Source organism: Protopterus annectens, chromosome 7.part0 (genome assembly GCF_019279795.1).
Source record: "Protopterus annectens isolate FY-2018-M chromosome 7.part0, PAN1.0, whole genome shotgun sequence".
NCBI lineage: Eukaryota > Metazoa > Chordata > Ceratodontiformes > Protopteridae > Protopterus > Protopterus annectens.
Genome location: NC_056739.1, coordinates 1728629712 through 1728654173, shown reverse-complemented (window position 1 = coordinate 1728654173; position 24462 = coordinate 1728629712). Strand labels below are relative to the sequence as shown.

The 24462-nt window shown below is 38.9% G+C and overlaps 1 protein-coding gene across 2 annotated transcripts in view; it reads right to left on the bottom strand.

The window, feature by feature from the left end:
* Nucleotides 1-24462, bottom strand: part of FES (FES proto-oncogene, tyrosine kinase) — a 1834337-nt gene that overhangs the window by 520659 nt on the left and 1289216 nt on the right. For both annotated transcript variants that reach the window (XM_044078263.1, XM_044078264.1), the window contains exon 8: nt 2511-2630. In XM_044078263.1, coding sequence (XP_043934198.1) covers nt 2511-2630 — 120 coding nt within the window. The remainder of the gene's footprint in view (nt 1-2510; nt 2631-24462) is intronic.

Below are 24462 nucleotides of genomic sequence, written 5' to 3'. Positions count from 1 at the left end.
GGGACCAGATGACATCCCGGGCTGTGTACTACATGGACTACAAAATTAACTGGCACCTTACCTAAGTGTCATGCTTAATCATAGCCTCACCTCAGGCTTTGTGCCCACTGAGTGGTGCACAGCTACAGTTATCCGACTCCACAAGGAGGGATCCACCTTGGATCCTGGGAACTACCGCCCCATCAGTCTGATGAGCCTGATCTGCAAGGCCATGGAACGTATTATCATGGAACTTATAAACAAAGACATTGGCAACCTTCAAACAGTGGACCCCACCCAGTTTGGGTTCGTGAAGGGCCGATCTTGTTTCTTGAACTTAACTGACTTCTTTGAATCAGTCTCCAGAGTCGTGGATGAGGGTAAGGTGGTCCACACAGCCTATCTGGACCTCGCCAAGGCCTTTGACACCGTCCCCCACTCTGGAATCATAGATAAACTTACTAAGCTGGGCATTAATCCCTACATCACTCGATGGGTTGCCAACTGGCTCACTGACAGAATCCACAGTAAAAGTAGCTGACTCCAAATTCAGCTCCAGACAAGTGACAAGTGGAGTACCTCAGGGTTCAGTCCTGGGACCTCTCTTGTTTGGCATCTACTTCTCTGAAGTACAGGCCAACACTAAGGGACTCTGGCTAACAAAGTTCGCAGATGACTGCAAACTCGGAGCCATTATTGAATCCCCAAATGATGTGGATGCTCTACAAAAGGGCCTTACAGAAACAGATGCTTGGTGCCAGAGCCATGGGCTCAAGCTCAATGCCAAGAAATGTATAGTTATCCCCTTTGGGAAAAGACATGTACCCATGAATTACCACATAGGTGGCAGTACACTAAACAACAAAAGTGTGATAAGAGACTTAGGGACACAGGTGGGCAGTGGTCTCACCTTCGATAACCCCATCACCACAACAGTCAGGAAATCCTTCTCTGTGGCACACCTCATCACTAAGGGCTTTTCATCCAGAAAAAAGGAGGTCATTGTCCCACTGTACTCATCCCTCATTAGACCCATTATAGAATACAACACCCTGTTTGGTATGTACCACTCAAGACATCTGCAACAACTGGAAAGACCACAGAAGTACCTCACTAAAAGAATCACAGGCCTAAAGCAGATGCCCTATGCTGACCGCCTTAAAAAACTCCAGCTATACTCTGTCACACATCGTCTACTCAGAGGCGATCTCTGCTTAACATACAAGACCATGTCAAACCCTGAGCTGCTGGACATGCTACACTTAAAGAAATTCCAATCCCTCAGAGCCACATGCTCCAGGGATCTAAACCTTGTCATCACAATAAACAAAATATGCTGGAGGGATAGGTTCCTGACCCAGAGACTCCCCAGACTCTGGAACAGACTGCCATACATGTCAAGGAGAATGCCTCTTTGGCCCTCTTCAAAAGGAACCTTGATGATTGGATGGGAGAAAGGAAATTCACCCCGGGGATCATGTCAGTTGCCCTGCTAGACAGGGGTCCAGGGAAGTAAACAGTGTGGGAAGAAATAGCCAGAGAATTGTTATGGCTAGGCTTGTACAGGCCCTAGAGCCGATAGCCTAGTACCAACCTATGAACCTATGAAAAGCAGACAATCTACCACACAGGTTCAACCTTGGGCAGTGGTGAATTAATCTTAGAAGTGTCCATGGTCAACTATGGCTGTAAGATTTGTTTTAATGCTACTTCTGGGTCTAAAAATTGTTTGCAACTAGCAGCAAAGGTGCATGTAGAGATAAGAGAAGAGGGGATGGTGGAACAAAAATTAAATGTTCAGGTGATTATGCTTGTAGCTGGAGATACAAAAATCACATTATACATTAAAGATTTAAGGCATATATGAGCTTATAAGACTTGGTTACATGGCTTTGGTTTATCACGCCATAGTTATACAAAGGTGGAGGGATGTAGCTGGCTGGGCTTGGTGCGTTCCACATTTGCAGGAATTATTATGCCTTACAGACAAGCATGAGCTTATAAGAGTTGGTTATTTGGCTTTGGTTTATCGAGCTATAGTTGCACAAAGGTGAAGGGATGTGGCTGGCTGGTCTTGGTGTATTCCATACTTGCAGGAATTATTATGCCTTACAGACCAGCCTTGAACGTAGCAGGAACGGCTTTAGCACAACTCTGTCTTCTGAAAAGTTTGAGTCGTCGAGGTAAAAAGAGACTATGTTATGAGGAAATTAGAGTTGTATAGAAACAAAATATCACTGAAATTCTGGCTGGATGTTGAACCAAATTGTGCATCTTTGTAAAGTTTACAGAGTGATGCCAAAGCCAGGAAAAGAAATGAGAGGAACACTGTCTTCCAGCTGGAGATATTAAGAATCTCAATGTCTGAGACTACTGTATACAACCATAAACCAAACTGTCTTAATGCAATAAATTCAACTAAAACATTGATTACAACTGCACAAGCATTCCTTTAGATAACCAATGCTCTCAGTTAATTGACAATACACATACATGAAAACAGCAAAAAATTATTCCTTTATACAACTTACGTGTGCTGCATAGACTCGATTGTTAGCTCATTCAGTTGTAACTCTCCTGCTTCCAAATTATCAGTGTCTTCCAGCAGAGTGCTGTCAAACGTCTGTGCATTTGGGATTTCTGATACAGACCTGTGACCAACAACAAAAAAGTCTTATTATCAGAAATGTTGCTTTAATATTCCAAACATAACATGTACTTTGCAGTGCTGTATACTTTTCATTTCCAGTTTTTTGTTTGCAAAAACTAAACTATCCTTCATTTTATCCTATGGATGCCTGCGATGATCTGAGTAGTGATGAGAAATGCATTAATTCATCACCGGTGCAACTCTATGGTGTTAAGATGGGCACCAAGTTTCCAAATTTGTCTGGCAACTTTGACATATGCTTGGTATCTGCAATAACTGCCTTTATGCCTGGAAAGGGAAGTTATACCGGAGATACAGAAATAAAAGGCACCTTTCTGAAGATAGTGTCTCTAACTAGCTGAAGTCATTAAGCATACTTTAAAAACAGGTCAATCAAAAGGGATGAAAACTTTGCACTTTGTCAGCATGACTAGCTTACAGACATATGCCAGCAAAAAAAACTGCCAGGGATTTCATCTGGTTGCATCTAAAAGGACTAAGCATTTCTTGGGGCAGCTGAATATATATGCCTATATGTGCGTGTGATGCTGTCTCAGGTGCCTCAGTCTGCTCACCTTCCCCAGTCAGAACACAGAGTTAGTCCAGAAAGGCTAGATTAGGTTTGGTAGACCTGTTGGATGAAGACAGGCCCTAGCAGTAGCTGATGTTTAGCTGTGGCAAGTCAAAGCTATGCAAGAAAAAAATCCCGTAGAACCCTACCCCCCTCACCAAAAGCATCTTAAAGACACGGGTTTATTAATATCATAACTTTGACAGTTCTGTTTACAGGATTTGAAAAACAATTTTATGAGCAATACCTTCAGCAGCAACATTTACACTTCTGTATGATACTTCACATCATTCTGACATACTAGTCAGCCACAGCCATCATATTTTATTACAATATACTTATATATAGTTCTGGTTAATTATGGATTTTTATTTCTGTTGTAACTGCAACTCATTAATGGTGCATTACAGATTATTACTCCATTATTCTGCATACTGAGCAGACATTAACCATGATATCCCAAAGGAATCTAAGTATAATGTAAAATAACAGGCAGTGACAATGAAGGCATACAAACCTCTTCCTTCATTTAGTGTCTATGTATAAAAGGTGATATCTCAAGTCGCCTTAAACATTTTATCATGACACTTTCATAGGTTCATAGGTAGGTACTAGGCTATCAGCCCTAGGGCCTATACAAGCCCAGCCAAAAAGGTACCCTGACTTTTGCCACCCAAGAAAATTATTTTCCTGTGCCATTGTCGAGCTGAGCCACAGAAGTGATCCCCGGGGTGAATTTCCTATTTCCCATCCAATCATCAAAATTTTTCTTGAAGAGTACTAATGAGGAGCTTTGTTTATAGGTTCATAGTTGGTAACAGCAATGTATTCTGCTATATAATTCCTCCAAGACTGCTATTCTACCATGAAGGAGTTTAATTCAGCTCAGCAATGAATCTGACCCAAACAGAGCTGCTACAAACATCTTAACAACAACATGATACAAATGGAAAAAAATCTTTTTATTTTTTTTTTTTCTGGAGAAATATCAGATTTTTACTTCTGAATGAATGACAACTAAGTGTACATATATTTTGGACATTAGTTTCACTCTGCCTCCTGAGCTGAAGACATATACCCCAATAGAAAGTGGGTATAATATCAAATGGTAACAGTAAAAGTCCTCTGAAATGCTGCATTTGGTGCCAGTGTATGAGGCCATATGTCAATTTCTTTATGACAGTTCATAATTAAAGCATTAGGAAATTATAATATTCAAGTACAAAACACATAGAAAGCCACTACTCTACTTTCAAGGCTTACACTGTATCTCAATCCTGACTCACATGACAACACACTATCTTTGTCACTACATGGTGTTTATACCTCACCATATATGCAGTCACAGATATATTGCCTTGTCTGGTGAAATATTTATGTTTTCTTAACTTACTGCAACAATACTTCTGGACATTACTTTCATCCTGCCTTTGAGAAACAAAATATTAAACCATAAATGGAAATGGATATAGTGTCAGACTGTGCCACTAAAAGTTTTCTGAAACACTTCATTTGATATATGTGCATGATGTCATATGCCAATCCCTTATGAAAGTTCACAACAAATATGTTAGGAATTACAACAGAATAGTCAAGCACAAATTGCAGTCTAGACTGTTATTTTACCTTTAAGGATTGTATTGAATATCAGTACTGATTTACAGAGTATAACCTTGTCTTCTTCAGTAAATGGAGGTTAGGGCATGCAGTAACAAAAATGTTACCTTGTCTGATGAAATAATTACATTTTTTTCCACTTTTGGTGTAATGGCAACTTAATGCACACATACTCCTCATTCTCCCTGCCTTCTGAACAGGGGTCATACAGACCACTAATGGATATAGAGTATAATGCTATATCATGAAATACTGTTCTTGATACTGATGTACAAGTCAGTTCCTTACTGTAATTCTCATTCCCATAACTGTGAAAAACAGAACCACAAAACATAAGCATAAGGAGAGCAGTGAATGGTAACAATTGCTGTTCTCTTCTAAATGGACTTAAGATAACCATATTCCAGAGAAAAATGAATACCCCATGACATAGCTATCTTGGACTTTGTACATTTAAGTCCCCATTTTAACACATTCTTTCAAACTATTGAGGGATTTACACTTATTAGTCCCAGAATATCAAACTGTTGCTGTATGGAGGGCAAATGTCAGTTTTATTAAGAAAGTATATAATAAAACCATAAAATTATGCTAAGAAATTCAGATACAAAAGACACTAAGACTGCTATTCTGCCATTAAGGATTTTACCTCAACTCATGTATGATTAAGACGACAGCACACTACCTTTGTCACTACCGGCAGTTTAAGTTTCAATCTATATGTAGTACAAGAAAGTTGCTTTGTTTAGTGAAATATTTAGGATGCTTTACTTCTGGTATAATAACATCTTAGACCACATACATTTTCGCCTTACATTTTGAGAAACAGTCACATAGCTGCCATGGGAAATAGGTGACACCAGTCCTCTGAAACAATGCATTTGGTACCTGTATATGAGGACATATGTCAGTTTCCACATAAGTTCAAAATAAAAGTGCTAGGGAGTTATAACAGGAAACTCCAGTACAAGCAGACTCAATACTGCCATTCTACCCTTAAGGACATCATTGCATCTCAGTACTAATATGTATTACAGAAGCATACTGCTTTTGCCAACATACAGAGTTTAGGCTTCACCTTATAGAAGGAGCAGATACATTGCCTTTTATACTGAAATATCAATGATTTGTTTTACTTCCAATATACTCATAAACTCTGGACATTAGGGTCAACATGCCTTTTCAGCAGGGGTCATATTGCATGGAAACTATAATGCTAGACCGAGATGCCAAAAGTCTACTGAAACATTTTATTTATTACCTGTGTATAAGGCCATATGTCAGTTCCCTTATGACAGCTCAAAATTAAACAATTAAGGAATTACAACAGGGTACTGAAATTACACTGTAGATGCCATTGCTTCTCCAAAGTTTACAATGCATCTCAGTTCTGCTCAACAAAGCAACTCAATGTTTTGGTCAGTATATGGGGTTTATGGCATACACTATGTGGTACAGAGATGTCATCTTGTCTGGTAAAATATTTATGACTGTGTACTTATGATGTAAAAAAATGCAATAAAAGCAAACTCTGGATATGGGCTGCATTCAACCACACTGAACATACGTTGTGTACTCATACTTAATGGAAAATGAACACAATGCAACTTATCAGCCCAATAATTTCTAACTGTGGATACTGTCAATGTAAGGTTATGGCTCTGAAAACAGTTTGGCATTTTCTAGTAAACGTTTTGGATAACAAATCTTGATAATCTGCTATAAAAAGTAGTTTGATTATGCTTTTATTTTTTGTCCATCCATTGCTTGATGACCATCAAGCTATCCACTATCAATCACCCCCCCCACTACCCAGTGGGCATGAGATGACTATGGGAACTGTCATTCAGGCAGCCATCAGGGGTTTTCTTTGTTTAGCCTTGCAAGTCCACAGTATCCACATAATGGCATGTAATGCAGCCTTATGACTGATGTTCATGCCTACACATGCAAAGTAATTACTGCCCTGCTTTCTTCTAGATATTATTTCTGTGTGAGCCCCAGTTTTCTCCAGTGGATTCTTCTCTGACATGTACCAGAGCACACATTTCCTAACCCTCCCCAAAGAAAGGCAAGCAGGCTTAAACTCTTGTCATTCCTCTCTTCCCCACTGCCAGTTTCAACATGTGCATGAGCCATTAGTTGAACTCAGGTCATCTTGGTTCATAGGTTCATAGGTAGGTACTAGGCTATTGGCCCTGGGGCCTATACATGCCCAGCCAAAAAGGTACACTGGCTTTTGCTACCCAAGAAAATTATTTTCCTGTGCCATTGTCGAGCAGAGCCACAGAGGTGATCCCAGGGGTTAATTTCCTATTTCCCATCCAATCATCAAGATTTTTCTTGAAGAGTGCTAATGAGGAGCTTTGTTTCATAGATAGGAAGTTTATTCCAGAGTATGGGAAGTCTCTGGGACAGGAATCCATCCCTCTGGCATGTTCTGTTTAATGTGGTGACAAGGTTTAGGTCCCTAGAGTGTGTAGCTTGGAGGGATTGGGATTTCTTTAAGTGGAACATGTCCAACAGCTCTGGGTTTGACATAGCTTTGTATGTTAGGCAGAGATCACCTCTGAGTAGGCGATGTGCGACGGAGTAAAGCTGGAGTTTTTTGAGACGGTCTGCATAGGGCATCTGTTTGAGGCCAGTAATCTTCTTTGTGAGGTATTTCTGCGGCCTTTCCAGTTGTTGTAGATGTCTTGTGAAGTACATACCAAAAGGGGCATTGTACTCTATAATGGGTCTAATGAGTGATGAGTAGAGGGGAACAATGACCTCTTTTTTTCTGGATGAGAAACCTTTTGTGATGAGGTGTGCCACGTAGAAGAATTTCCTGACTACTGTGGCAATGTGATTATCAAAGGAGAGACTACTGTCCACCTGTGTCCCAAGGTCTCTTATCACATTTTTGGTGTTAAGTATACTACCACCCATGTTGTAGTTCATGGGTACAGAGTTTTTACCAAAAGGGATGACAATGCACTTTTTGGCATTGAGCTTGAGGCCATGGCTTTGACACCAGGCATCTGTCTCAGTGAGGCCCTTTTGTAGGATGTCCACATCGTTAGGAGTTTCGATTATGGCTCCTAGTTTGCAGTCATCTGTGAACTTCATTAGCCAAAGACCTTCTGTGTTAGCCTGTACTTCAGTGAAGTAGATACCAAACAGGAGAGGACCCAGGACTGAACCCTGTGGTACTCCACTTGTTACTGGTCTGAAGTCAGATTTGGAGTCTGCTACTTTCACAGTGTGGGTTCTGTCAGTGAGCCTGTTGGCAACCCATCTTGTGACATAGGGATTTATACCTAGCTTAGTGAGTTTATCTATAATTCCAGAGTGGGGGATGGTGTCGAAAGCCTTGGCAAGATCTAGATAGGCTATGTGAACCACCTTACCCTTGTCTATGGCTTTGGTGACTACTTCAAAGAAGTCTATCAAGTTTAGGAGACATGATCTGCCTTTTACAAACTCGAACTGGGTGGGATCCAGGGTTTGGAGATTACCAATGTCTTTATTTATAAGTTCCATGATGATACATTCCATGGCCTTGCAGACCAGGCTCATCAGGCTAATGGGGTGGTAGTTCCCGGGGTCCGTGGTGGCTCCCCCCCTTGTGGAGTGGGATAACTGTTGCTGTGCGCCATTCAGCAGGCACAAAGACTGAGGTGAGGCTATGATTGAACATGCTACTTAGGTGGGGTGCCAGTTCGTTCTGTAGTTCATGTAAAACACAGCCTGGGATGTTGTCTGGTCCCATGGATGCTGTGTTCCTGGCTTTGGAGAGTGTGGTTTTTACCTGTGCAGTCATGATTACAGGAACTTTGCATTCTTCCGGTATAGAGATGGGCTCTTTAGGGGGTGAGAGGGGGGTAAAGTTAACACTGAACCTATCTGCCAGGATGTTGGCAATATCAGTTGGGTCTGTATATTTAGTGCCATTGTGCTGTAACTCAGAGCAGATCAGAGTATTGCCATTGAGATTCTTGACATAGCTATAGAATGCTTTGTGGTTGTCTTTAGAATCAGTGGCGATTTTGTTTTCGTAACTAGCTTTGGAGGATTTTATCAGGGATCGCAGCTTCTTACTGAGGCTGACCAGGGAGCTCCTCCACTCGTGGGATTTTACTCTCTTTTACAAGAGTTTCCTCCTTCTGTTGTACAGTTTGTTTACGGCAGGAGACCACCAGATTGGCTTCCTTTTTTTGGAGGATAGCGTCTTGGTTCTGTTTGGGAAAGCACGATCCATGCACTCATGTAAGTGCTTATAAAGTGCAATTGTGTAGGATTCAGTAGTCGTAACTGTATTGTCCATCTGCATGGGTGTCATGAACTTCACCACTTCTGTCTTAAGAAGTATGAAGTTGGCTTTAGAGAAATTTTTTACCATGGTTTCCTTGATGGGGGGGGTAGAGGCAGGATGTGGATATCTAGGGTAATTAGCTTATGGTCGAAGCGGACCAATGAAGCGTTGACTTCAGGTGTGGAACACCGGTCACTCATATTGGTAATGACTAGATCCAGGATATTGTTGCCCCTGGTGAGGGGTGGATAAGTTGATCCAGGGCATTGGAGTTTATGAATTCCAGAAAGCGTTGAGCGAAGGAGTTGGTACATCAGTAGTTTTCCCAGTTAATGGTGGGGTAGTTGAAATCGCCCATTATTAGGTTGTTTGGTTGAACCCTAATATTTTCCAGTACATCAAGAAAAGAGGAGTGGGAATCCTGGGGCATGGTGGGTGATCTGCAGCAAGCTACAATTTGGATTGCAGTTTTGCCCAGAGTTAGTTGCACTTGGATAACCTCAGCTGCATTATACTGAGCAACTAGCCTGGAGGTGTGGATATCCTTAATGAATATGGACACACCTCCGCCTTTGGTGTTCCGGTCCAGGTTACATGGCTGAAAAGTGTGGTATGAGTTATAGCCTGGTAGTGCAGGGGTGCTCTCTGGAGCCTTGAACCAGGTCTCAGTCACTGCACAGATATCGATGTTCTCCATTTTAAGGAGTGCCTCGAGTGAGTGCATTTTGAGATTTAGACTTCAAGCATTGAGTAGCATTACCCTCAGTTTTTGCTTGCCTGTTCCTGTTACAGTGGTGAATTTGTCATTTGAACCTTGCCTAAAAAAGGCACTATAGGAGCGGCAAGAACCTTAGCCAGTATCCGGAATCCCAGGGGTGATGGGTGCAGGCCATCTCTGGCAAAGCATCGTGGTCTGTCGAGCAAGTCATCCCAGGCAGACAGATAGTGGATCCCTTTAGAATGACACCAGAAGCTTAGCCAATTGTTGAAGTCAATCATTTTGTCCTTGTATTGCGGCATCATTCTGGGTGATGGCAGAATGCTACTCAGGGCTAGGGCATATCTGCCTGGGCTACAAGATCGGAGAGCTCTTCTATGTCTCTTTTCATGTAGTCCAGGGAGGTACGTCTCAGGTCGTTCACACCAACATGGACAATGACAGAGTCATATTTGTACTTGTTGTGGAGTGACCTGAGTGCGTGGGTTATGTGGCGGATCCTGGCACCCGACAGTAACCTTCTCCTTGTTTAGCCTGGTGAGTGGGACATCAGTGTGCCTGACTATAGAGTCACCTATGACTAGTGTGCTGGGTATGTTGTTTTGCCTTATTGGCTGTGGTTGAGTGGCACACTGAGTCTGCGGGCTATGTGTCATTTTGGTTGTGTTGGGGGGGGGTGGAGGTTGCTTGCATTTCTGCTTTGGAGGTCTCTTTTGCTTGAGCAGATTATTATTGAGAGCCTCCGTGAATGTTTTTGTGTTTCTATGTGTGGATTTTGGTGGTGTGGATTTAGTGAGAATATGTGATGAGTCTGCGGGCTATGTGTCATTTTGGTTGTGTTGGGGGGTGGAGGTTGCTTGCATTTCTGCTTTGGAGGTCTCTGTTGCTTGAGCAGATTATTATTGAGAGCCTCCGTGAATGTTTTTGTGTTTCTATGTGTGGATTTTGGTGGTGTAGATTTAGTGAGAATATGTGATGAGTGTGGTGTGGTGCAAGTGTTTACCTTCTCCTCTTGACTGTCAAGTTCGGTCTTGATTGGAGAGAGCTTTACCTCCAGTTTGGATAGATAAGTGCATCTCTCACAGGTTGTAGTGTTGGGTGGTAGGAGGAGAGGGTTGTCTGTGTACATGAGGTAATTTCTACATTGCCCCAAGATGCCCAGATTCATCAGATATATAGGAGAGAACACTGGGAGCTGACCCTTGGACATGCCTGAATAAAAAAAAAATATTTTCCTCTAGATAAGTGAGGAAAGTGAGTACAATAGCTGTTTTTCTCTAAGCGAGTGAGGAAATTAAATACCAAAACTGTTTTCCTCTAGGTAATGAGGAAGGCTGAGTGCTGTAGTAATTAGTAGGTTATTTAGTGCTTACAAGTTCTGAACAAGTGCTGATTGATCACGAATAAGCAAATTCAAGTGCTAAAAGTAAGAATCTGTATCTGGACTAAACTAGTTACAGGAAAGGGGGGAAACAAGTGCAAATGGGGCTTTTTAATCAGAAAGTTGAGAGAGATGGAAAAACTGCCCAAATGGCCAATAACTACAATTTCTGGGCCAGAACCACTCCTTATGTGGTAGATAGGTTACCTAGTGCTTACCACTCCCACTGATAAGCTAGAAGGCTTCCCTCCAACACAGAAAGCTTGGGTGGGCTCAGAAGCTTACATACAGTCCTGGATGCAGCAAACCTGAATCTGGACTACACTAGTTACAGGAAAGGTATTTTTTTTTTACTATATACAGAAAAGTAGCTAAAACAGCAGTCAAAACAATTCAAATGCAGTGCAAGCTAGCACACTTGAGTATGTATCAGTGTTAGACCAAACAGTTTAAAAAAATGCAATTAAATTAACAATGACTAAAAACAATGCAGAAGGAGTCTATTAGGTAGAATGAGGTAAAGAGATGGGACTGGAGGGAGTGTCCCAGATCAAATCTACAGTGGGGGCGGGCAACTGCAAAAACCTCCAAATTTAAACAACAACAACACAGGAATAGGAAGGGTGGGTATGGCAAAACCAACACCTTCAGCAGAGATCTGAAAAACTATACAGTTACAGTAAGCGCTGTATCTCAGTATGCCAATAGAGCTGGCTTAGGTTGTGCTTTTAGGTCCAGAAGTAATAGGTGAATGCTGAATTTCTAGATGTCAAGTCATAGTTTCCAGCAATGCCTTCAATTTTACTTTTTTATATATACCATTTCAAATGGTGGAAAGATTCATTTTCAGGGGCAAAAATGGTGAGTTTACTTCTTATGTTACAAAGATAAAATATATTTATGATTTTATGTATTATGCAACCAGTCTCATAAGAAAAGTAATAATGTGCAAGTTTGTTTTGAATTGACTCATAAAATGTTTACATTAGAATAGTTGGGAAATTACAATAAAGTAACACCTTTTAAACCAAAACCTTGTTTGTGTTTTCATTGTGTTTCTAAAATACAGCAGATACCTGCCTCAGCTTCTTTTACAGAAATACTGTGCCAATGACGTGCCATTTCTGAGGAGGTACATCACCTCTGTGAAGAAGTCAGATAAATATAATGGCCATAGTAATGTAATTCAGCTTGTTGCTCTCAACACTTACACCATCCTTCAGTAAGCCAGATCAATAAACATTTAAAAGTGATCATGTACAGTTATTTCCTTTTTACATACATTCTACACCCAAAGAGATAGCCAATTTCTTTGAGTAAACTTGTGAGGTCCCACTAAGAAGAAAGTGAAAGACATAATGGGCACAGTACTATATTTCAACTCACTGCACTCAGACAAACACAATGCCTCATTAAGCTGTATCAATGATCATTAAACAGGGTGTAATTAGCTTGTGCTTTCAAACAAGTCATGTCTACTAACCCTACTCCAAAGACAGCCACCTTCTGTTTACAACTCTGATATTTACTTATAATAAAAGTGAATAAAATAATGACCACAGTAACAAAATTCAGCTTGTTGCTCTCAGGCATACATAAACATCAGACAACAATGTAGTTTAATGATTGCTTCACATAGCCATTGCATGATCTGTGTGAAGCAATCATTAAACATCAGACAACAATGTAGTTTAATGATTGCTTCACACAGATCATGCAATGGCTGTTTGTTTCTAAATACAGACTGTCCCCACAAAAAAGACAGTCACTTTCTATGCATACGTCTGATGTCTGCTTATGAAGAAAGTGAAAGGCACAGTGGCCTCAGGGATGCATTTCAGCTTGTTGCTCTTGGACACATACACTGCCCCTCTGAAAAGCCACAGCAACGGTCATTATGAAATGATCAACAATTTATCTCCTGATTTCACACACAGCCTGATTCCTTGCTCCACAAAATATAGCCACCTTGTTTATATCTATTTCATATTGATTATGATGAAAGTAAAAGGACAAATGGCAGAGTAATGTGTTTTAAGTTGTTGATCTCAGACATACATACATACATACATACATACACACATACATACATACATACATACACTGTCCCTAGCCAAACAAGTCATATCAATGATCAGGTTACTGTTCTCATGGGACTTCCAAGATGGCTGCACCCTCCCAGTGTGAAAACAGAAACTCAACAGAGAAGACCAGTAGACATTTGTCTTTATGGGTAAATTTCAGAAACTGGCCAGTAAGTGTACTATTTGGATGCCAGGAAAAAAGAAATACAGAGCACCTCAAAAAAATCAGCTACAAAAAGTGAGGAAACAACACTGACTAAGGTTGGGTGGCATGATGCCAGGGTAATCCTATGGGCTAGGCTTGTAAAGGCTCCAGGGCCATTAGCCTAGTACACACCTATGAGCCTATGAACCTATGACTGAGGAAAGTTCTGCAGCTGTTCAGCAAAAAAGCAATCCAAACTCCAGACCTGATTTCTAGTAACCTAGAGGAAGATGTAAGACAGCTGCACACAGACCTAGTTACAATAAACAAAACACTGAAGCAGTACATCAACACAAAAAACAAAATGCTGGAAAAAATGGAAGAAGCTTTAAACAGATATTCAGATGAGGTGATAAAGCTGCAAAAAGCAGAGGTTAGAATGAAGAAAAGGCTGGCTGAATATGAGACTGCTCTGGAAGAGATGTTTTAAAAAAATAGAATTATAGACCAAAGCACATAGGGAAAACCCTGAAATTTTCAGCTGTAGGCAAGAAGCTGAAATTAACAGACTGCATTAATTTTATGAAAGCACAAATAAACAAATGGACTAATATTCCACAGCAGGAGTTGTTAGCTGAAAGGGCACATCATGTGTATACTCAAAACTTGGCTATGAGAAAGCAACCCAGACCTTTAATAGTAAAGATGCAATCCTACCAGCAGAAGGAGTTGATTTTGACAAAAATGTAGCCAAAGGGCAAAATATTAAAAGTGGGAGAAAACGGAGTGCTTGTAGATAATGACTACTCATTGAACACCAGGCAGAACAAGAGTAAATTCATTCTACTATTCAGGGAATGTTGAGATGCAGGTGCAAAATTCAAACTGCTGTACCTAGCTGTCTTGAAGGTATTCTTCCCTTCCCTGGTGGGACAAAATAATGTTTCTGATGAAGTACATGCTAAGGAGGAAATACAAATTTTGTCCAACAAAAAGTGAATGTGCAACAGAAGGAGATTCTGTCTCTTGTTCTTCTGGTAATAAAGACCACAGAAAGACTGCAACTGTGAAACCTTTTCCACAGTTTCAATGGAAAATGTTGGAGAGAAGAAAGGGAGAATGAGGGTTGACTAGAAGAACCGAGAGCACGTTGGAAATGAAGCACAGGCAGGATTTGAGAGATGGAGATGAACAGTAATAAAAGTACTAAGTAATGTGGGATTACAATGCAATAATTATATTTGTGAAATATGACAGAACAAGAAAATCTGGAAATATTGGACTTTTTTAGAAATTGTTGGACATGTGGGGGACTCTAAAGTATATGCCCTACTTCATGTCATTAATGTTCAAAAAATGCTTTGAGGAGGGGAAGAGACGGGAGAAAGTTAACAGTATGTAAATAAAACATTTTTTTGTCTTCTTAATATTACTATTTTTGTGGTGTATGTTTTTTTGCATGCTATAAGGTAAAGTTTTCTCATTTATTTTTAGGTGTAATGGGGTCTGCAAATATGCGCTGCTGTTCTTTTTTCCGCTCTTTCTCCCTTGTCTCTTTTTTATTTTTCAGTTTTAAGAAATGTAGACACTTCAATATAAAAAAAGCCTGGTTAAAAAAGCATATCAAAAGAGAAAATAATGTGCTTTTTCTCATTTTTGTATGGGGAAATGTTTGGATTAAAGACCTTTGATTTATTAATAAGTGTTAAGAGAAAGCAAGTAAATGAAAAAGAAATGTTAATGTTATGAGGCTTTTTTTCTAAAAATGAATGTATGCTTAGTAGCAATTCTGTATCTGGCCCTCATGTCTCCATGGAAACAATCTGATAAAAAGAAATTGACTGTCTGGTTCTCCTATCTCCATGGAGACAATCTGATAATGAGAAATTGGCTTTCTTTTTCTCATATCTCCATGGAGACAATCTGATAACCAGAAATTGGTTACAGTGCGGTGGAGAGTGATTGGTTGGGGGAAAAAGGAAAGAGAAACTGGCTAGGAGATAATGTGCATTCAGAGGTTTTCCCTGCTAGGAGAGGTATAAACATAAGAGAAAACCAGTTAGCACTGAGTAGAAGTACAGTCTACACAATGTATCTTAGAATGGATAACCTTTCTTTTAGGTTAACTCAAGTCTCTGAGTGTGGTTGTCATTTTGGGACATTTGTTCCTATTAGGAGGGTAAAACTTCAGTATATGAAGATCTACACAGTTTTGTGTGTTAGTATTAAATTAATACATTTTAGAAGAGTACTGGGGGTTGCTTTTCTGGGGGCTTTCAATAAAACAAAAAGTGTTGTAAGATGTGACATAAGCTCAAGTGGATATGACAAGAAACAACTATATACAAATTCAACCTGCCAAACACTGTATGCATATAACACAAAAGCTAGAACTAGACATTTAACAAAAAGGTGTTATATATAAAAGGGGGAATAATGTTTTAATATAATGATGCTTTTTATAATATCTAATGGTCTCATAGGTAAATACAAAAATGAAAGAACAGTAAACTATATAAAAATGTAATGTGCAAATAGCTATGTTACAGGAGACACACTTGGAAAAAACTGAACATGTAAATTTGATAAAGAAAGGTTTTCAGGAAGGTTATTCAGTGGAATATCTGAGACAAGGGAAAAGAGGAGTACTTGTATTAATTGCAAGAAGAGCCCCAGTAGTGATAGAAGAAGATGAAAAAGATAATAATGGCAGATTTGTAGTGCTAGGGGGTTACTGGCAGGGGAAGAGGATTACACTGAGATAACCACCCTCTGTAACTACTCCCTTGCTTCAAATAACTTGATTATATATAAATAAGGAATGTTTTTGATGCTTTTCATTATACTCAGGTAGGATTGCTTGTTTGTATGTTTCAATAAAGGATATTCCATTTTTAACTCAACTGTGGACTACCTACTATTTTCTATTTTATTATTTTGTAGCATGTATTTTACACTTCGATTTTTATTAATGAGCTAGATGCTTAACATAATTCAGGAATTGAACATCACACCCTCCATACTGCAAAGTTTCTTCTTGCTTTATATTCAACCGAAAGCTGCTATAATGGAGCTGAAGAAAATCTGGTTGAAATAATCAGTTTTCAGCAAGGAATATTACTTTTAGGTGGGACTGGAAATTCATTTGCAGCAGTGCAAATGTGTTGGCGAGCCCAGAAGGGAAAGTATAACAAAGGAGGGTAGACTTTTGAAGAAAATTCTAAAAAAATATTTGAAATGAAAGATGTGAATTCAGTAATAGGAGTTTGGACTAAATTTATATATTATTCCCCAAGATATAAAAACTGGGCTAGGCTAGACAGAATTTACATTTCACAGGAACATATGCATTTAATTGAAGGTCTAGATACGCACTCGATAACTATTTCAGATCATGCACCAATAATAACTAAAATAAAAACACAGGGTAATGAAATCAAAATTACACACTGGCGCTTTCCTACCTATCTGCTGAACAAAGAGGAATTTAAGGAATGGGTAGTGCAGATTATTCAGGGTCTACTCCAGAGGATAGACATTACTTCTAAAAATGTAGCTAGGGAGTGGGATAAAATTAAAGTGGAGTTTAAAAATAAGGTGGAAATAAAAGACAGAAAGCTATGATTAACAAGTAACAAGAATTATTCTGAGGGACTGCAGAATAGGGGGAATCTCACAGAACAAGAGGAAGATCAAATGGAGAATGTTAAGCAGAAAATAAGGGATTACTTCGATAATACACGAGTTTAGAAAATTTGCTGTTAAGCAACTGTTTTTTGATAGTAACACTAGAGCACAAAAAGTTTTACTGTGACGATTCAGGCAATAGAAAGTAGAAAGGGCTGTCGCCAAGCTTAGGGAGCCTATAACAAGGAAAGTAACAAGAAATCCTGTAGAGGTATTAGAAATATTTCAGAAATTCTATAAAGTCTGTATAAAGCAGAGAAATAGGAAAATCAAGAAAACAGACATATAGAAATGTTTATGGAAGAATTAAATATGCCAAGGTTAGAGGAAGATGAGGCTCAATTACTAATGGTTAGGATAGGAGGAGATGAGATAAAAATTGTGATGTATAACTAATCTACAGGAATGTCCCCAGGAACAGATGGGTATTCCTGTGGAAGTTTGGAATCTAGGAGGGAGAAAACTGATAAAGATCTGGAAGGCTTTAACAGTATTTTAAGAGGAGGAGACAAGCCAACATCCTGGAAGAAAGCACCAGTAGCTGTAATACCTAAAAAGGGTAAAGATCCATCAGATCCACATTCATACAGGCATATTTTAATACTAAACCATGATTATAAAGTGTTCATGTCTAGAATATCTAAAAGAATGGCAAAAATAATGCCAAAACTGACAGATATGGATCAATGTAGTTTTGTGGAGGGAAGGCAAACATTTGACAACATTAACAGAACACTGATGATCCAAAGGGAAGCAGAATGTAAGAAAATGCCATTGTTGTTGGTGGGTCTTGATGCTTTTAAAGCATTTGACAGAGTAAGCTGGGACTTTATTAGCAGGGCAATGGAAGCATTTGCATTTCCTATAAAATTATAATGTTGATTAGGAAGATATATGAGGAATCAGAGGTGAAAACTGAAGTGGTTGGGGTCCTCTCTTATAATTTCTGCTTGAGCACAGGAACCAGGCAGGGATGTCCTCTTTCCCCTTTGTTATTTGCATTATATTTAGAACCATTGGCAAAGAAAATAAGGGACTCAGAAATTGAAGGCTACAACTGGCTTGGCAGTCAAGCAAAGCTGGCTCTACTTGCTTATATATTATTCTATACCTGACAAAACCAGAAAGAGACATTACAGTGCTGTGGAACATTTTGAGAGTTTCATATCTTTTTGGGGATACAAAATTCATGAAGCTAAAACAAAGGCAAAAGCGGTAAATTATGTACCCACATATAAATTGGTTCAGCAATATCCATATTTATGGAGACATGATAAAACAAAGTATTCAGGAGGATGGATTAAAAATGATTCTAGTGTGGCAGCTAAGGATATGTTATTATATCTATAAAGTAGCAGAAAGTATCCTAAGAACTAAGCCAACACTGGAATGGAGAAAGGAAATTCTGTCAAGAGGGATGACTGCAATTAGGGATATAGAGAGTAGCCAAGAGGGGGTGGAATTTAATGGAGAAGACTGGCAAAGGAACCAAGGTATTGGAAGCAAATAAGTAGAGAGGGAAAGATGACAGAATGGGAAGGTGCCAAGAATTTATCTGGACTACAGATTAGAGATTGCCTTCCCTATAAGGGGTTGATATCAGAGTATAGGCAAAGAGAAAGAATTAGGGGAGGGGTCCTAAGTAAAAGACTAGCTCTGGTAGAATTTTTAGTAGAATATAGAACAGAAGCTGCCATTAAAAAAGGAATAATTAGTACAGCATATAAAATATTGCATGGTAACTATGAGAATCAATCAGAGGAGGTTATAAATGATTTAGGAAGAGAGACTGGATAAGCAATTCACATAGAAATAATGGGATGATATATGTATGTCTCCCAAATATGCAACAACATCTAGAAGATTTAGGATTTTTGCTTGGAAATGTTTACATAGATATTTTTATATTCCAAGTAGACTCCTGAGAAATTTTCCTCAGGTAGACGGTAAATGTTAGAGGTGTGATGGGAAAAAAAGTGGTAATTGGGAACATATTTCCTGGGAGTGAGGTGAGTTGGCAGAAATTAAGGAGTCCCTGATGGATGCACTGTTGGAGATGCTGGGTGGACAGATTGGGGTGACCAGGGAGATGATTTGTCTGAGCTAAGATACAGAATCAGAATTGCCTAGACATGGTAAGGCTTTGCTGTATCTAATAATGGTGGCTGCCAAAACAAGCAATTACTAGAAAATGAAATCAAAATATAGACCAACTATACTAGAAGTAGTGAATATAGTAACAGAGATAAAATAACTGGCATTGAGATCTTTAGAACAGGGTAGGAGCAAACTACATAGGGAACAATGGGAATTGTGGGAACAATACATAAAGGGGAGAAATTAAGTTTAAAAGAAGGCAGGACTTAAATGAGCTATGTAATGTTTGAAAATGACAGGATGGATTATACGTGATGTATAATGTTTGCATATGGGAGTGTGTCAGTATGGTTTGTGATACAAAACGCTTGTAACTAGAATTGTGTCTGTGTGGTTTGTTTTCGTTTATATAAAAGTATGACTGCCTATGTCATAATCAATGGTTTAGTAAAGTTGTTTCTTGTTTAATAAAACAGGCAGGAATTGAAAAATATATGTAATGTTGCTTAGCTTAATGATATATAGCAATACAGGTGAAGTATAATGTTTGTAAATGTAAACATGTTAATGCAATTTGATTACTTGTATTTAAATGTAAATTTGCCTATGTCACAAGTGATAATTCAATAAAGGTATTTAAAAAAAAGTTACTGTTATCATGGAACTGCCCTTTCCTTTCGTACACAAAATTCTCTCCCCTCAAAGGCAGCAGCTTCTAGTGATCACCTCTAATATGTGATTTCCAAGAAGGTGAAAGAAATAATAGCCACAGTAAAACATTCCAACTTAGTGCTGTAACTCATAGCCTTCACCAGCCCTGAGTACTGTAATAAATAAATAAATAAATAATATTTTATTTAATTATTTTATTTTTACATTTGTTAACTGGATTATTCCAGCTGGGCCCAGAGAGGCCTTTTTCAGCAGAGACCTGAGGAGAAAAGCTCCGGGAAAGTAATTACAAAATACGAAAAACCTAACAATTCAAGTTGTAAGATACTTAGTACAAAAAACAGATAAATATACAATACAAATATATACAAGGCAAAAGTACAGTATTCTGAGAATGCAGTAACAATATGTTTGATAAATTTGGTTAGCATTAAGTTATTTACAAGGGATGTAGCAATGTATAAAATAAAAATAAAAAATTCAGAGTAACATCATGGCATAGTGCAACAAAGATGCATTTAATAGCATAGATACTAACTGCAAGGAGAGTAATATATGTAGACAGTTTGGGTAGATACCAGGCAGATATGTTAATTTAGAGAAGAAGAAAAATTCATTAGGTAATTTCCTGACAAGTACAGATCCATGCATGTTGGAAATTAATTTTTAGTTGCTTTTTGAGTTCACCACTTTTGGTAGTGGAGTGAAGTGACAATGGAATATTATTCAATGAGTATGCAATTGAATGACTGTAAAGTATTTTTCCAATATTTTTCTTTGGCCTCGGCACCTGCAGAAGGTTTTGTTGTGCGCTTCTGAGGTCATGATTGGATGTGTAGAGTGTAATTACGGATGTAAGGGCAGGGCAAGAGTTGGGGCTATTTAGGATGTTGTGTACAATTTGTAGTTGTAATATTTGAAGCATGTGGGGGAGCTCAGGCCATCTTAAGCATTTCAGGGATATACAGTGATGGGATTTGTAGCAATTACTGGCTGCAAATATTGCTATTGTGTTATTGGTGGTTTCTAGTTTGGTTAAGAGATTATTTTGGAGGTTACTAAGTATGGGAGCAACATACAGCAGGAATGGTAGAATAAATGTTTGAGCCACTATAGGTCTCGATTTGTTAGGTATATATTTGTTGTTGCGGTATAGAACACCTAGTTTTTGACAGGACCTTTTGATATAGTTTTAGGATATGTAGGTCAAATTTTAATTGGTCTATAGTAACGCCAAGCAATTTGGTGTTTGTGTCAGTGTTGATAACTGTATTATCTAAGGATGAGATGGTGAAGTTGTCTTTAGCTGGACTGAGGTTTTTTGTAAGATAAAGGAGAAGCTTGGACTTTTTGGGGTTGAGAAGCAGGTTGTTTTCAGTTAGCCATTGTTCTACTAGGTGCAGAGATGGTTGAGTGACAGTGTGGAGATTTTGTATATTGTCAGAGGTATTAATAACTGTGGAATCGTCTGCATACTGTAGTAATGCAGAGTGGGGGCAGGAGACATGGAGGTTATTTGTAAATACATTAAAAATTAGGGGGTCCAGGATAGAACCCTGGGGAACCCCGGTCTTAACAAGATGGAAAAAGGAGAGGGGATGTTTCCCATCTGATGGACTGATATCTGTTTGAGAGGTAGCTGTTAAACTAGGAGGCAGTGGAGGTAGAGAGTTGTAGGTTGGAAAGTTTGTTTAGGAGGATGGGATGGAAAACGGTATAAAATGCTTTGGATAGGTCAAGGAATAGAGCTGATATGAGTTTATTATGATTTCTGGCTTAGACAATTTTGTGTGTGAAAGATAGGAGGGGAAGTGGTAGTACTGTGCGAGGGATGGAAATTGTGCTGTGTGGGTGTAATTAGGCTTGTCTGTAAGAGGTGGTTTACTATTTGTCTATGTATACATTTTTCCAGTATCTTGGATAAGGGGGATAATATGGCAATAGGCCTGTAATTTCAGGGTTCTGTAGAATTTCCTTCCTTGTGAAGGGGTATTATGAAAACTTTTTTTCCAGATATCTGGTACTGTATTTTCTTGGATGGATCTATTGATAAGTACAGATACAGGGTATATTACATATTTGGCTGCAAGTTTGCGAAATAATGGAGGAAGGCTGTTGGCTGATGGGGAACTGGCTTTGAGTTTGTTAAAAAGGGATCTGATGAAGGAAGTTGCTACGGGTGCTAGGGATTATGAGGGAAGAGATGAAGTGGGAGGTGGAGTCTTAATATCAAGAGTTTCTGGTTTAGTAAGCTTTTCTATTGTTTTGATGAAAAAGTTAAGTAGGGTTGCAGTTTCATTAGAAGATTTGTTAGGGAAGGGGTTTGGTGAAGAGGGGTTCCCTGGAGATAGTAATTTGTTTATTGAGTGCCAGAATTTCTTTGGGTTGGAATGTGGATTGCTCAGAGATTTTTGATAAAAACTTTTTTGCTTTGCAGGACCTGCTTTATTGCTTGGTTGCAAAGCTGTTTATATAAATTCAGGTGGAAAGCTGAGTTGTTATTTTTTTTTCATGCTCTCCAGGCACTGTCTTTCTTGTTCATAAGTGATAGAGTTGCCTTGTTTAGCCATGTTGCATAATTACATTTAAGCCTAATTTTTCTACTGGGAGTCAGGATGTTAAGGGTTTCAAGGAATATATTGTTGAATCTGTGGAAAGCCTCATTGGGGTAAGTGTGTAGGAATGACCAGTTCACAGTGGGCAGTAATTTGTTTAGGGTGACAGGGTTATAGTTTTTAAGGTTAAGATACTCTTTGTATTGGTTGTTCTTGTTAATATTGGGAGAGTGTCTTACTACTGAGGTAGAGGGGTGGTCACTAAGGGATCTAGGTAGGATGTAGGGGTCATAATAGCACTGGGGGTTGGATACTAATATCCAGTTGATGACCGAGCTGTTCTGGGAATTTCTTTGTTGGTGCGTGGGTGAAGTGATCAGCTGGGTAAAGCCATAAAAGTTTAGAGTAGCTAGAGGATACAGTATTAACAAGGTTCCTGTCAATATTCATATCCCGAAGAATGATGGTTTGATAGGGAATGGATATAGAAATCCAAGAAAGAAACTGCTTGAGTATGAGAATGTTTCTACCCTGGGGTATGTAGATTGCTGCAATGACAATTTTTTTTGTGTTGATCTAGGTTACAGGTTGCTGTAAATATTTCAGCAGGGCAGAAATCAGGGATATCTTTTTTTTTGGGGGAGAGAGCTGGTTAGAGTAGAGTATAGCCACTCCTCCACCCTTTTTTTTTACTTCAATCCAGTTGAACAATATTACAACTGGGGGGGGGGGGGGTTCGCAGTTTGTAATATGAGGTTTTAGCCAAGTCTCAGACAGAGAAAGTATATCTGGGTTATACTGAAAAATCAAGGCATGAAGGAGGATACTTTTATTGACAGTGCTTTGTATATTCATTGACAAAAAATATAGATTTTTGGAGACGTGATCATAATGAGTTATTTGTGAGGCAGTTGGAAAGGGGGATGCTGTATAAGTATGGTTAGAGTGCTGTCGACAAGGGCCTGGTTTGCGGTGAATATCACCAGATAAGAGTAGTATTGTAGTTTGAAGTATTTGTACAAAGAAATATTTGCAAAGTAGCTGATGTTTTGTTTTGATGAGAGGTCGAGCATTTGGCATGTACAATACTTTGAACTTGTGAAATGATATAGAGGTATGGTTAAAGAGACAGGGGGCAATAGGAGTGGGTGTGTTACTACTGTGGACAGTGTGCACTATTGCCAGTGCCTTCAAATATATCTTACTTTCTGCCACTGTTAACAGAAATAAAATTACTTACTAGAGAAAAAAACATCCCTGAAGAGCTGAGCATCTACTCCTCTTGGAAAGCCAGGTATGCACTGATATCAGTTGGCATTAGAACTGATTTCAAGAGCATGGTTTACCCAGTAACAAGACATGGGTGACCATGCTATCCCCTGTCACTGTACTGAAAGGTGGAACTGAGATGTCATGCTAATGAATAATATGGTGCCTTACTTATAGGGTTGCGTTTCCATTCATTTTAATGGGAAGTTGCGGGGTAATTATTTTGCTAGTTCACTTAGTTTAGTAGTGAAATAATTACCCCATGAGTGCCCTGAGAATGGGATTTTTTTTGCTTCAAAGTCTGTTTCATACCAGTTTTAAAATAACTAATAAATGACATACTATAGCACCTGAAAATGTGGCCATTAAAAGACAGCTGACTCTATCTGCTTAATAACATCTCATCTAATAAAAGTATATTTGTTGCTCTTTCCTTCCTTCTAGTCAACATACAAGTAATTTTACTTATTTGTTCATGTGGAAATAGTTGTATATTCTGCACATTTCTCTGCAATTACAGAAATTTCTCTCATTCATTCTGAGTTGCTATCTAATTCCTTAACATTAAAATTTGTTTAATGAGCAGTTAGTGTTCATGCCCTTAAACTTTCTTCTGACTACTGGTAGTTTGGTAATATAACTATTCACAGGAGAACACTTCACAGAAGATTTATTAATTGACACATATTGACAACACACTTCATTGACAGACAACTGGCTGAAATGGAAATGTGCCAACA